This window comes from Podarcis cretensis (genome assembly GCF_951804945.1).
Source record: "Podarcis cretensis genome assembly, chromosome: 7".
NCBI lineage: Eukaryota > Metazoa > Chordata > Lepidosauria > Squamata > Lacertidae > Podarcis > Podarcis cretensis.
Window position 1 is genome coordinate 51521508 of NC_137176.1, and position 15817 is coordinate 51537324.

Below are 15817 nucleotides of genomic sequence, written 5' to 3' on the forward strand. Positions count from 1 at the left end.
GAAGCAACATGCAATTTACGTGTACTTACCTTTATCAATGCCCACTATTCAGTTTACAGAAAACCTGACCTGATGGAGAGAAACGGATGCCATTTCCTGATTCAGCAGTGCAAAAAACCCCTAAATCAGTTGTAGAAATCTAGACAACATTCAAAAAGTAAAAAAATGTTGCCCAGTGTTATTATTGCTATATTCTATTTGCCCACTATGTGAGTTTGTGATTATTTTATGTAATTAACAAAAAATATATACCTGTTTGTAAGAAAACCTCTAAGAGGTTTACAAACATATAAAACAAAACATTAAAATTCTTGATGAAAACAGTTAAAAACTGGTATTTATAAACATCAAAAGATGGACATTATAAAATGAACACAAATTTATCTTAATTAACATTATTCTACCTTTTTTATAAACTATGATCAGTGTGAAGGCTGGAGGCAGATCTGATATAAAGAAGAGCTCACAGCATGTTCTTCAGCCATGCTACACGTTGGTATTCACAATTAAACTGACATCTGAGCATGCCAGAAAACAAACATTTTGAAGCCCATCTGCCTTGCTGCCACTTTCTGCTCTCTCTGCAGCCGCTATGGAGAACCTCTTCTCTCTCCACAGAACACATTTTACAAAGTCTGTGATTATTGCTTGATCAGTCCACTGAGTCCTGGGCATGGACTCAGTGGAGTCTTTCACCCCCCACGCCCATACCTGCTGTCGATCCAACCGCATTCTTTTCGCAGCATTTCTGCTTTCGCTCTCACAGGCTGAAGCCAGGATACTCTCTGCTACTGCTGAAGTAAGGTGTGAGGGAATAGGCCGTGACTATGAAAGAGAGAAAGAGAGAAAGAGAAAGAAAGAAAGGGAGAAAGAGAAAGAGAATAAGAATTACAAGGATCATTGCCAGGTCAACAACAGTGCTTTACAAGCAGCACATAGATTGGAGATTTGGTTCATTGAAATGTATTTTGTTTCAACAGAAAGTGGAAATGGAGGTTATCAAGATGAAAAATGAAAACTAGTTAGAGACTAAAGCTGCAGTTCAGTCACTGATCCTCAACTTTTCCTTCCACCAATATTTTACGTGGGTATTTGTAAGCCGGGGTGGTTAACCCCGTTTGGGTGGCCTTCCAGCCCTACTCAATGAAGTTTCCTATTTTCCCAACACCTCACTGATTTGGGCAGCAGCCAGGAAAGCAGGGAATTCAAGCAGATACAGTGCTGAGGTAGCTGCATATGGCCTTGGGGCCTAAACAGGTTTAGCCATTGTTGCTCTTAAGGATGCATTTTGAAGAAACACTAGTATATTCCCATGACAGACGAGATCTGGTGTAATATAGTGGATATGAGACTGAGCTATGAATTTGGGAGCCCCTGGTTAAAATTTCACCTCTGCCATGAACTCACCAGGTGGCCTTTGGTAAGTTATTCCCTCTTAGCCTCAGCCACCCACCCTCTGAATTATGGGTGGCACAACTACTGACTTACCTTTCAGTCTTGTTGTAAGCATTACAGCTAGATGATGAATGTGAAGTGAACACTTGTAGGTGCTATGGAAGCATTGGGCAGGATTCACCTAACCAGCGGCAGAAGCCCTGCGCCAGGACTTCCAGTTGCGAAACAGGGCTTTCTTTCCCCCTTCTTCTTCCCTCACATGTCCCCTGAAATTGCCTTGGTATGTGTGTGTGTGTCATGAGAACCCCCAGAGTGGTGTGCCAGGGGAGGAGAGATGGTGTGTTTCATCTGGCAAGCTGGAATGCTTGCAACAGACGGAACGACTGGAAGAGCACAATGCTGGATTTGGCCTATTATAGGAACATGCTTGATTTGAGTCTTATTTCATAATCATACTGGCATTGAAAAGCATGCTGTCCTTTTTACTTGAATGCATAGCAAAGCATTCTCACATATTCTTTGTATGTATTTTACCTGGAGAGTTGTAATGATTGACAGCCTTAGTGTTTAAGCAGTATGTAATGTTTGTTCACCCACTTGACTGTGAATTTCCCCATCTTCAAAAGAATTAACCCCCCCCCCCAAAAAAAAATAATTTAAGGGTGTGCATTAGTACTAGTCATCTTTATTATAATTCCACTATTGACTTGACTGATATACTTGACTGATAATCTACATAGCCTGCTTTTACTTTTAAAAATGATCTATGCAATCTACACATTCTCTGTTGTTTTATTTATTTATTTAAAGTGTACTTTCTGATTTTTGTTCAGTTAGCAACCCTGCAAACATAAACCTTTGCTGAACATACAGGATATAAATTAAGTAAAGAAATACAAAATCAGAATAAATATTCTTAGATAAATACTCTTTTTTTGTTTATTCGTGCAATTATATTTGGTTTGACAATACTTATATTTTGTACAGTTGATCTTCAGTCACCCCTAAGCCATCCAGTGAAATACTCAATGTAGACCCATTGCCTCACAAATGACACTGTCTTATATCTGCTACTTGCCCTTCACTAAAGAGTCAGTTTTCACATTAAAATGTAAATAACTGATCCAAAGGGCACTGAAATGTGTCTGAACCATTCCATTCACTTAAGTAGTGTTTAAATTATCTGTTGGACATAAATGATGGTAAATCAATAATCAAAATTACACTTAACTATTGAAACATGATGTAGAAATAATATCATAATAATAATAATAATAATAATAACAACAATAACAATAATAATAATAATAGAAGACCCAATTTGTAATAAGCTGGAGCTGCTGGAAGTGTACAATCACGACTGCTTATCAAAGTTTGGGACAGTTTATACTGTAAATAGAGGAAATTGGTTTCACAAATACCATATGTGAGATAAGAATCAGTCCAAATTAAATACTCTTAAGGCCCTTTGAGGTTAGCATGTAGTTAACATACTCATTTAAATTGAAGCTCAATCTACTTTGGGCTGGATTGTGTGCTAAATAATTCTATATTTTAAATACAAATATTGCACTATATTGCAATATGGTGAGGACTCATGGTGAAGTGCAGGTAAGAAATCTGATGTAGTAGTAGTATTGGTAGCTACCCTTTTATTTCTGCTTTAAATTTAAACAGGACAGATGAGTGTTCAATTTTTTTGTATTTCAATTTTATTCTATAACTTTGAAATCTTTTTGTTTTTTAAAATTAGAGCAGATGTTTCAGAGGGAAAGTCCATGTATTCCCCTGTAAAAATCTATCAATTTTATAGCATCTGTTGAAATGTTGTGCATATAGGGAAACATACAGTTGTACTCTCTACTTTAGTTCATTACTCTCATTTAAAATGAAGATGGTCAATAACAGTTCAGTCTTATATGTTCGACATGCTCCCAGGTTTGTATGTATGGGAGTGTAGCCTATAGTAGATTTGAGCATCCTCATGGCACCCTCCAGCTTCTTACTGTCAATGCCCATCACAAATATCAGCCTTGAGCATTGTAGACTGACGCTGGAATCCAGTCTCAAAGAACATATGACTCTGGTGGCTGATCACGATTTTACTGTGTTTTATTTTCTGATACTACATTATGGTGGCCGCACAGTAAATCATGTGTTGCACCCTTCAAATGATGTCGTTTCATGCTGAGTCCACTAAACAGTATTTTTAATTTTTTTAAAAACCCAAATAATACTATAAGAAAGCTGATACTTTGATTCATCCAAAGACATCTATTTGCATCACAGGATCATTAAATAATATACCGAAAGTAACACATATGAAACAAACAGTTATAGCCAATTTGGCAGAAGGTCACTCAAGAATCTAAGTAGAATGGCACACATACAAAATTATAAAAAGGCTGTAAACTGGGTATTTGTATCAGGGAATTTCCTGCTCCCCCTAAAAAGAATCAATATTGCCTGGTGTTGTAGGTTCAGTCTGAGCTTCAGAATCTGTTCATTTGGCAGTGGTAATTACTTCATAGTAAAAATACTTGAGATTGGGGTGTAAGAATTTTTTATATAATAGTCTCTCAAGTGGCAGCCAGGGAAACTTCTATAAAACATTTTCTTATTTCCAAAGGCATAAGGGAAAATACATAGATACAACTGACCTTAGATTGCAATAAAATAATTACATATAGGGCACCCATTGGTTGATGTGCTGCACATCAGACGCTAGTTTTAATAGGGAAACCTATATTGGCATGTGCTACCTCATTTGCTTGAAAGTATAAAATCATGAGCAAATTTCTACAAGTCATACTAAGCATTTCTTTTTCAGTTCTATATGTAAATGTGCTTGTGTCCAAAAAGCACCATCCACTTCAAAGCATTATTTCTACCACATGTATATTTGGGATCTAAACCTTCTCTCAAACCGCCAACATGTTCTTCAAAGGAACATTTTGTCCTTAAAATACAGATATTTAGTGATTCTAGTTATGGAATACACAGTGGATCTTCTGTTTTATGCAGAACAAGTACAACTTCAAAGGTCTAATAAAATATTTTGTCAACGAAGCCAGAATACCTCAAGCAGAACATGAATATACTCACCAACATCTTGTTACAGAATTAAGACTGAAAAGGGATTCTTGAGAATAGAGGCATATTAAAACACTCTCTCATACTGTAAAGCATGCAGTGTAAAGTAGCACAATGCGCATGTTTGAGCAACATTCTGCATTACAAACTGAAGAACAGCACTGCACTCTGTTGGATGTCCTGATATTGTTCTAATGTAATAAGCTCTCATATCCCTGGTAAATATATAAAATATATAAAAGGATTTGTCATTTTAAGACTTGCAGCAGCACTGCATTTTGACATCAGTTGTAATGCTTTTCATTCATTCTTGTCTGAGAATAAATGGAAGAAGCAAAATTTCAGTAACTGTTGGCAAAACCAGACAGGGAGTGGAGGGATGGATGAGGCACAATAGGTTATAGCATTATTTTGATGGAGGACCTACAATGCAAATTAATTAAAGAATACACGTTTAATTTTCAAAAAAAGAAATTTAGTTTAACGCACAATCCACTTTGCTTACAATTCTAATGTTCTCATTCCAGACAGTATTCTACTTATAATAGACAAAAGGGTGTGTGTGTGTCTATTTGCCACAGACATCATGTTTAGCACAATTATCTAGGCTCTATATGATGTACAGCAGCAATAATTGCCCAAGATTACCATACAGCCAAAAAATGTAGTTACAGAAGGAAAAGAGGCAACAAACACATGTAGATCAATTAGTAATCTCTTTCCTGCTGCTGTGCATGTACATAATGCCAAATCCTGTCCCAATATATTCTTGCCTCAGTGAAATGAGTAGGGTGACTTGTAAAAGTAAAGACATACACAATCTGACAGGGCAAGGGCTGGATAATATGCCAGGTATATCTCCTGAGATTTGTGCTTTAGGATTTCATAATACGTTGATGTGATCTTTTCATGAGACAGATGTTCAGACAGGGCTGGTGGTTTGTAAAGGCAGGGAAGTGTGAAGAAGGGCTTGGCAAGCAGCCATCGTCAACAGGTAAATGAATGCAGAATACTGTATATATGGAGAAGGTTTGTATTGTTAACTGAGTCATCCCAAGGCAAGCCAGAAGTCACATGTTCCTCATAGTTTCATTAAGTTAAATGAGATTTAGGTACAGCCTTGGGTAAAAGTGTTTGAGTGCATGCATGTGCTCTCTCTCTCTCTCTCTCTCTCACACACACACACACACACCCACAAATGCACAGTTTGAAGTGAGTATGAATTTACGTTAGGCTGATATGTATTTTACTCATCTCAGGAACAGCTCTGTCAAACTGTTGTGTTTCTGTTGTTGGTTGAGGAAAGGAAAGATCTACTAAGATGTTTGCCTTTTATTACCCAACAAATAGGACACCTGTAGCTGTACTGAGGCTGTGTTTTTTGTTGACTTTGTGTGAAACTATTTCAAGCTGGTATGGAAGCCCTTATCTCAGAAATTAGTTAACTCCTAGTATTGCCTACAGTTTCTATATTATCAATACTAGTGTGTTTTTTCTTAGAAGAGATTCATATAGATGATGGTCATCAGATATGAATGTGTGAACATGACATTCTTTTTTTAGGCAGGAAATTATAGCAGCAACAAAACTTTAAAGATACTTAGAGCAGATGTCATCCAAAAGGCACATTTTTTGTCATTTTCCCCATCAACTGCCTTAATTATTTCCTGTGAGATGGGCAGATACTAATGAGAAAGAAGGCCTTTAGTTAAGAACTCTCTTCCAGATGTCCCCCTGCAGGGGAAGAATAATGAGGCTATTATCTGAAGGCCAGATCTTATTTACCAGTTCAGAATAAGTTGCAGAATCCCCTCTTTTTTAGTATTACAAAATAATTTCTCCCTGGTGACCTGAAGATTTCAGGAACATTCTTTGATAGAGAATGTTTGAACTCTAGGCTGCTTATTGAAATGTGCTTTTGAAGAAAGAGTGAAAGGTTGAAGTTGCATTATTTGTTTTGAATTCTGTTCCTGAGACAGAACAGGAACAGATGAACACATTTTCTTTCTCAGAGCAACCATATATTTATCACCAATATCTGAATGGATATGGTAGCAAGATATTTCAGGCACAGAAACTGCAATTCCTTAATAACTATTACAAGAATGATAAATAAAACTCTGCTAGGAATCTTTGACCAAAATAGTCTGATTAATATGTTAATGTAGGTTTCCTCTTCTTAAAAAGAAAAAAAAATGTTTGGACATACAAAACTCAACCTTCCAAGACCGCAACAACCTTTGTCTAATGAAGCAATTTATGGCCTTTTAAACTGGGGCGGGGGTTTTGTTTTTGTTTGATGCAATTATGTATTTTTGTGTTTTTATATTATAAACTGCCCTGTGATCCCTGGATGGACGGTATAGAAATTTAATTAATTATAATTATAATAATGAGAAAGCCATGCACACTATGGCCAGTACTAGCCCCAATATTTGGTCCATTATGGAACTTGCTACTGATATTTCTGCTTACCAAAGGAGTGGCTAATCCCCAGTTTGGGGCACTGATCAATTCCCCAAACAACCACCCCCAAATTTGGCAGAAGCAACAAAAAGTATAAAAGTAAAGACAGTAAAGCCCAGTGCACTAATGGGGGTGCAAGTTACCCCCTGCCTGGTCATTAGATTAATAGTTTGCTGAATGGTGAGGGAACTATAAGTCCTTTCATCTCAGCCGATCTGCATGGGTCAACTGAGGAAGGAACCATCGCTGGTCTATCATGATGATCTGAAACCTGTGCTTTGACAAATGGTTCTGCAGGTTTGTTTCATTTCTTCAGATAGTTTTTGCATCCATTTTCATTGTGATCCTAATGGTGCCGTTCAAAATAAAAGCAGTATGATAACCTGTTGCTGTGTTATATACATTGACACCCAAAGAAATTGCTTCAGAATTGATATTATTTTATCCCTATTGTATTTCATAAACTAAAAGAAAGATGTATATTTTTCTACTACACTTGGTATACATGATATGGTTTGAGGTAGATCAGAGCAAGACACACCTTCCACTAATTAATATATTTACATCTTCCAGAGCGTCAAGTCATGGTGGTTGTTCCATAATTACACCTGAAATGCTACATGTCCTATAAACAATTTTAATTGTTCTGATATTTTCAGAAAGATTTATCAACTGAATCATGTGAAAAGTTGAATTTATGCCCAGACCTCTGTAGAAATTTCACTGTAACACCTTACTACCATAATGATACAGTGATATAGTCACCATTCCTGCGTTTTAAAGGTAAAGGTAAAGGTACCCCTGCCCGTACGGGCCAGTCTTGACAGACTCTGGGGTTGTGCGCCCATCTCACTTAAGAGGCCAGGGGCCAGCGCTGTCCGGAGACACTTCCGGGTCACGTGGCCAGCGTGACATCGCTGCTCTGGCAAGCCAGAGCCGCACACGGAAACGCCGTTTACCTTCCCGCTGGTAAGCGGTCCCTATTTATCTACTTGCACCCGGAGGTGCTTTCGAACTGCTAGGTTGGCAGGCGCTGGGACCGAGCAGCGGGAGCGCACCCCGCCGCAGGGATTCGAACCGCCGACCTTTCGATCGGCAAGTCCTAGGCGCTGAGGCTTTAACCCACAGCGCCACCTGCGTCCCTATTCCTGCGTTTTAAGTGATATTAAATAAGCAGTCAGTTAAACAACTTTGCTCCTTGTATTCTAATTACCTTTCAGTTATGTCATTACAGTGAAACAAATTTAGATTACAATCTAGATAGCACCAGACATTTCAAAATGATATGTTTTACAAGCATGGAGGCCATTTAATTCTTTATTTCTTCATATTGACATATATTAATCATCAGGATTCGAAACAAGCTTTAGCTGATGAAATGTAATAACAAGTGAAAAGAAATACTATTCCTGTTTGTCTCTGCAGCACTGCCAAATCTATCAAATTGAAACTGACCTATGCAGACAGTTTGTGTAGTGCCCTTCAAATAATAAGCCCCTCAAGCACACCACCAAAAAGTCTTTATGAAACCTAGAGAGTCTATGGAGGCCATGTTCACATATCATGCCAAGACATAAACTTCCACAGCATGGGGGAGAGGAGCAAAGTTACCCAATCAACTTATAAGCCATGGTATAGGGCTTACTGAACATGGTCTCTCTGTCCTGACAACAAATGCCTCAGGATGCAGCAAATGTGTGTTCAAACTAGGTTTCACTACCATTTAGAATGTCTGCCCATCTTCATCTTTCAAACTGGAAGTGACCATTCACATTCTATTCCACTAGTCTATCTTAAGGGAAGGACCATATTTCAATGCATCTTGCTTATAGAAGGTGCCAAATTCAATCCCTACCATCTCCGGTTAAAATAACTTCGGACAATATGATCATGTAAAACCTCTGTGAAGCGTCATGGAGAGCCACTGCCAATCAGAGTAGACGATTCCGAGCTAGATAAACCAAAGGTCTAACTCTGGTTTCTCATAACAGTCTCCACTGTTGAGGATCTGGTCTCTCAGCCTCATTTGCAACTGCTACTGTTATGCAGTGATGCTGCTGAAATAAGGAACGTAAGACAGGGAGGTGTACACTCTGCTCAGGAGAAGACTTTGCTTGCTTTCACTCAACTATGGCAACAGCTTTTGGACACAGCTACTTCCACATGCATGAGGGAAGGAGATTAGTCCTGTGTTTTCATGGGGCAACAGCAGACCTGAAAAACTTGCTACCCCTACATGCTTTTTTATTGGACAGTTATGTAGAGATATAAACAAGCACAGGCCTTTTTGGGATCATTCATGTTTGTAATTGTTCAGTGATGTGAACATGTGTATGAAATTTGGTCATATAAGACAGGAAAAATATTACTTCTTTGTAAATATATATATATTATACTCTATCTGTACCGATATTAGAGCAGTGTATAAAGTTGTGAGATTAATCAAAGTTACCAAGATCAGACAGTTGCACAAAGACTTTTCATTTTATAAATAACTTAATTCAAATAAAACAAATGTAAAACTACACTATTTACTAGACTTCAATAATATATTGCCCGTCAAATATTTCAAAACACAATATAACTCAACAATCAGATTTTCACATCCGATATTTTTTCATGGTCTCTGCTCCCTTTCAATCTATAGTTCCCTTGTTCATAAGCTGACTTGACTTGCATCAATTGTACAAATAGGACTTCCTGCATTTTCACTTTTGTCCTAAGCTAGTGATTTCAGCAGATGTCGCAATTGGTTTTGAACACAGTCATTTAAGGTTCTGGAACAATGAATGGACATCAGAAGGAAGGAAGGAAAGGAGGAAGGAAGGAAGGAAGGAAGGAAGGAAGGAAGGAAGGAAGGAAGGAAGGAGCGACAAAATATAGACTGATTTATTGCTTTTATATAAAATACGGTTTTTTGGATGTATTTCTTAAAATGATATTTAAAAGGTAGATGATGTTTGAAAGTTATGAAAGGAAGGGTCTGAGGTTTGTTTTAGGACTTTTAATGGAAATGCTGGGATAATTTTCACAGTTCTTCTTTTCTACTATAATGGGAAAGGATGCATGTGGTGTGGTATTTTAACATTTAGTTGGTGTTCGATCATGGCAGCAAAAAAAATGGTGTGTTTTTTTCATTTCTCTCTCACTTTCTTTGAGAAATTAGAAAGGTTAAAAAAGCTCCCCATGATATTAATGTTGCAATTAAGAAATGATCCCTTAAAATCTTAATCCTATAAAGCAAAACTTTATTTAGTAAATTTATATCCTGCCTTTCCTCCCAAAGGAGCCCAGGGTGACAAACAACGAGTAATTTTAAACAATTTTGAAAATGCTGAAAGCATATTAATTTGATCCTAAGTGTTTTTCTATAGTCTTACATTGCTTAGGCTACATTGATTTGGTAAAATGCCAAATGTATGTGTGATTGTAGCATAAGCACCATTAAAAGCAGTTTTCATGTTTCTGACAAATGTTGTGGTAATTATGACAACAGGGCAACAATTAATACGCCCATTCCAAAATATAGAAAGATTCCCTTGCTATATTGACTCACCCACCACTAATGGCTGGACCCATGATTCTCACTGCAGCATCATGAAATATGTGCAGATCCCTGACGACATGATCAGATCTGTCAGCTTGGAATGTGTATATCATATGCTTGGGAGGAAGGCCTAGATTGACTAGATTGACATTCCATCCTAAAGATAATCAGTAGGTAGCCATGTGTACATGGCATGTCCAGTTTCACATATGCATCCCACTACTACCAACGTGTACCTATAGATTCAGGCCACTATATCATCTCTACAGGAGTCAGAATGATGACCCCGCAAAAATAAATAAGCCTTATTTCTCTTTTGCTTGTTCCTTTACATCTTGAGGAGCTCTTCATTTTTTAAAATGAATTTCTATTTGAAATAACTGCAAGCTGCATTTTTGAAGGCATTTCAAATGCACTGGAGAAAGGGAGGGTGGATCCAGGTAATATGAAAGGAGGAAGAATAACCTCTGACCTGACATTACCAAAAATACAAATAAAAAAGACACTAAGATGAAAACAAAATAGTGTCATGGATTTACATATGGGGTTTTTGATGGAAACTAGGGCTGGGGTTTTTTTTAGATCAAAACTCACCATCTCAAAACCACTCCTTTTCATCCGCCTGCAGGACTTGAGGTAAGTACGTATACGCTTTCTGGCACGCTCTTGGTACTCAGGGAATTGTCGCCTGCATGAGTCAATGATAGCCTGGATCTTTTCTTTGGGCTGCTTAGAGATTGGGACCATTCGGTCCAAGTTTTCATCTACAAACAGCCTGACAAACATCTGTTGGCAAGAGGGAGACAGAGGAGAAGGTTTTGGAGGGGTGGTGTTCTCTTCTCTTTCTAAGCTTCCTGGCTCAGTTACAGAGAGGAAGACATTTTCTTTATTTTTATTTTTCTTTATTTACACAGTGAAGAGCTTTGTAATGGAAAGTCAGAAATGCTAAGCAAGCAAGGATTTTGTTTTAGGTTTGACAAAAAAAAAGACAAGAAAAGATTAGGCTGTAGTGTATAGAAATTGTGAGGGAAATAAAACACAGATTGTGAAAATAGGCACTATTTTCATGTCTGTTATTAACAATGCAGTAGGATGCCTACATTGTTATACTGAACTGTGTCTCTTACTCTTCCCCTGCTGTGAGCAATTTTTGCGTACGTTGTCATGCAAAATTATATAAATCTGGAAAATAATAGAAAATAGCTGGCCGCTGGAATACACTCCTGGAACTACACTGCAGCCCCCTAGTCCTTACTGCTGCTGTCCACTGAGCAAACATGCACACACACACAAAACACACAACTGAGGTAAATATACGTTAAACCTCTAAATCTGGTGAACTGGTGTCTGTTTCCAAGTGTTTTAATGTGTGCGGAGGGAGGGAGGTCCCCCTTCTAATAAAGTTAGTGTACCTCTTTTACTGCCACATATACCCATAATAAATGCCACAAATAAGAAAATAAAATTCTGAAGGGCATAAAGCTCCATGTAACTCACATTAAAAGCTTTCAGGCGCTCCGCTTCTACGCCATCCGACTCATTGGCCTTCTCAGCATCTTCGTGTTCATCATGATCATCCTCGTCCTCTTCTCCACGGTTCAGGGAGAGGTCTTCTGCACCTCTGTCCATGCTTTCATTCTTGCCAGAATCATAGCTTGAATAGCTATGAGCAGGTGACTAGGAATAAAGGAAGCCATTTTGTAAAACGTGTCTGAGGAAATCACCTGCTTCAACCTCAACAAATCCTTGCCTTCTCTACATACTAACAGATTCCCCAAATGGACTTTTTTGAATAGAAATTGTGTTCAAGAACTCTTTGTATGTGGCTTTAGAGTAAGGCAGCATGTAATTGTACAGTTCATGAGTAATAATTTTTTTAAAAAAGCACAATTTAGCCATAACATTCACTTCAGAAGTTGGGAAGAAGAGAGCCGATGTGATCCAATGGGCAGGATGATTAATTTGGACTTGTTAAGAACTAAGTTTAATATTCCAGTTCTGCCATGAAATCAGTCTCCAGCCTAAGGTAAAACAGTATCTGGGAATTCTTCTTATAGCCAGCTGCTCTTATTGTTGTTTGATGGATTTACCTTCAAAATATATTCAAAATTTATACAGGCCTGTGCTCTTCATAACTGGCATGATATGCCTGCATTTCATGTTCATGAAAAGGGTCCTTATTACAATACATACTGTAAAAATGGCATTCCGGTTACATTTAGCGCTCTCTCTCTTTCCCCTCTTATATAATAAAAGTGAAAAGTGCCTCATATGTGTTCATTTCAGCTGCAATTTCCTCTACATGACTGCAAAGTTTAGAGTTAATATTTCATTTTCTGCAAAGTTAAATAGTTGTCATGTTGAACAAACATTCTTTTTCTTAAACAGGTGAGTGTAAAACAAAGAGAAATCTTTTCATAAGTAACTTCCCATTATGTACAGTTAACCAACTATATCATGGAAAAAACTGATTTAAAGTAGTATTTTTATGCTAATCCAATTTCACAAGGTGTTTTCTTTTAGTATATAGAATAGTTTGTTTTGATAGCTTTCCCAGAATACTAATACGGGGTGTGTGTACCAATTACATACATGAAAAAAACAAGGCAGAAAGAAGAGAAGCCATTCAATATTTCAGTTGCTAATGACAATGCACACTTATTTAAGTTTCTGTAAACTACGTTTAATTCTGGAAACTGTAACATGCACATTGATCCTTTCATTTTACCAAATTCACCAACAACTGTAAATACTATAAGTTTTGTCACCTTCAAATTGCCAACAGTCTATATTTGTGTAACACTTGTAGTTGTTTAAGTTGACTGTTTTAGTTTTCTCTTTACCTCATATCTGTATTTTTATATACAAAGCAATATAGAAATATCCTTAATAAAACAAATTTTTGAAGCTGTGAGAGAGAAAAAGTAAAACATTTTGTTTTCTCTGCAAAGCTTTTCATTCATCAGGATTCATAATTTCCTTTAGGATGGAATCAATAGCTTGCTGGATAAATCACATGTGCCCATTTCATTAAATAATTACCCACTCAGAGTGCCCCAAACTTGGCAACTACCAGCAGAATCAGATACTACAGTCTTCCCCTAACATATTTAGATTTTGGGTGGAATCTTTCTGTATATTTTGCACAGCAACCCAATACAAGCCAAAACACACATTCAATTCTATCAATATAGCTAAAAGATGCATATGTACCAATTGATGTGTTTAGAGAACATATAAAGTGGCTGCATCTCTGCCAGTTTATGAGATATGAACATCAGCATGGGGAAGTTGTGATGATGTACAACCAAGATAGAGGATCTCCACTGCAGATCTGTGAGTTTGGGAATGGAACCAGCTCTGGAAGGCTGTGCTGGAGTCTCTAATTTGTATTGGGCCTATTTGTATTGTACAGTACTGCGCCATTCTTTTAGTTGGAGGTATGATGCATCTTCTCAGCCCTCCTCCCACTTCTTGCTGCTCAAAGGCAAGAATGGGAGGCACAGAAACAGATTAAGTAAAGAGATTTTTTTTAAAAAAAGCAGAGAATACTTGGCATCTGGAAATGAGGAGTCTCTAAGTGCTCAGAATGGGATGGATAGACAGGTTGTGGGTGGAGAGAAACAGGCCATAAAAACCATTCAGTTCTTTTCTCTTTTTGCCTCTTTGCATTTCATTTTTTTAACCCTCTTTCTCACAGATTCATAGAATTGTCCAAGGTGGGGCTCAAACTCACAACCCTAAGATTAAGAGTCTCATGCATAACTGACTAAACTATCATGTTTTCCTTCTGTTCCAGTTTCTAGCCTTTGACCAGTTATTGGCATTGTGTCTGCTCTGCTCCTCCTGAACAGCAGAAAGTGAACTATGCAGAATCAGAATAACAGAAGGCAGTTCTCCTAGTTTTGTTTACACTAAAACACAAATGGATACGGGGAGCCTGGAGGAATGTGAGATTTTACATGCTTACACCTGCCTGAGACTAGTAACTGGAAGCACTATTTTTGTTTGTTAAACTTCAGTACTCAATTGGAATCCATACAAGTGCTGGTAAAGCAACAGGTTTATTAAACAGGCTGACCAGATGGAAGTGAGGCCAGCAAACCTACAGGTGTACCTTATTATAATGCAATCCATATCTGCTCATATGGCCTCTTCTACACAACTATTAAAGGTAAAGGTTCTCTGGCCTCTTTTGCTTCAAGCCACCTTAAGGATAACATACAATTGCCTGTCACAGCTTGAAATAAACAAGCAGGATTTTGCCTGGTCAAAGTGAAAACTAGGGAGGAGTCCAGAGGCTTAAAGAGGGCTGCACAGTCAACAGAGGATCATTAAACAGATCTTATATAATATACAATGAACAGTTTGGATTTTACAATTGATTTTTCTAACAGTGAAATCCTCGAGGGTTTAGATTAGTTGGCCTTTTGGCCAATTCCATTTGTATATTCTTGGGTAAACAGTATCTACTGACAGCAAAATACAACATTTCTTTGATAATATCTTGGTATATTTTACTGTCAAAATAAACTCATGGGGAGAGGTTTTGTATGAAATATACTGAAATGCTTATTTATCTACTACAGTATCTACTTCTATGTACTATTGACTTGTACTGCCTTCTGCTACTTCTACTTCTGCTACATGTTTTGGAAAGTGGTTTGTTCGTCTGTCTGTCTGTTCTCTATGCATGACTCTTCCTGAGGTGGAAGAGATAGCTTTTGCCTACATTTGGGAGCCATAAGGCACCATTTTGAACCAAGGTGGCAGACAAGTGTTCCACACTACACCAATTTGGGTGCCTTGGGAGATTTTGATGCCCGGTTTGTTCTGACAGCTCCCAAGATTGAGAATCAGGGTTTGGTCTATGCTTGGATACCATTGTGAGCCATTCTGTAGGCATCCCAAGATGCAGGTTCAAGCCAAGGTGGCCTCTGGCCTCTTAAGCAGACCTCAGCTTTTGTGGCTGGAGTCTGCGTTGTGGGGCCAGTGTGTCCTTGCATTGTGAGTACCAGCACCTTTTTTCCCTAGGTTTTTTATAAGGTTTTTAAAAACCCTAATTAAATTTTAGCCCCAAACCCAAATTGATTAGGGGCCGGCTATGGTCTGGTGTTATTGAGTCAGTTTGGGGCCCTGGGGCAGGGAGCAAGACTACACATAGCCCTGAGAGTAACAAATTACACCATCCATTCATAAATCTCAATAATTTTTGGTTTCTTAATTTTCCTGGGCAACACCAGATACTTCCAGCTTGTATTAATATAAATTACCATACTCTGAAACAATGTGCCCCTTTATTTTTCCAGAAATGTC

At 37.9% G+C, this 15817-nt stretch overlaps 1 protein-coding gene across 4 annotated transcripts in view; it reads right to left on the reverse strand.

Moving 5' to 3' along the window:
* The window catches only part of NOL4 (nucleolar protein 4), a 139256-nt gene that overhangs the window by 12774 nt on the left and 110665 nt on the right, over nucleotides 1–15817 (reverse strand). For 3 of the 4 annotated variants that reach the window (XM_079982710.1, XM_079982713.1, XM_079982712.1), the window contains 3 exons: nucleotides 11999–12178; nucleotides 11096–11287; nucleotides 712–825 (listed from right to left, as the gene is read on the reverse strand). In XM_079982710.1, the coding sequence (XP_079838836.1) occupies nucleotides 712–825; nucleotides 11096–11287; nucleotides 11999–12178 (486 nt within the window). The remainder of the gene's footprint in view (nucleotides 1–711; nucleotides 826–11095; nucleotides 11288–11998; nucleotides 12179–15817) is intronic. The other variant, XM_079982711.1, reaches the window with a different exon arrangement.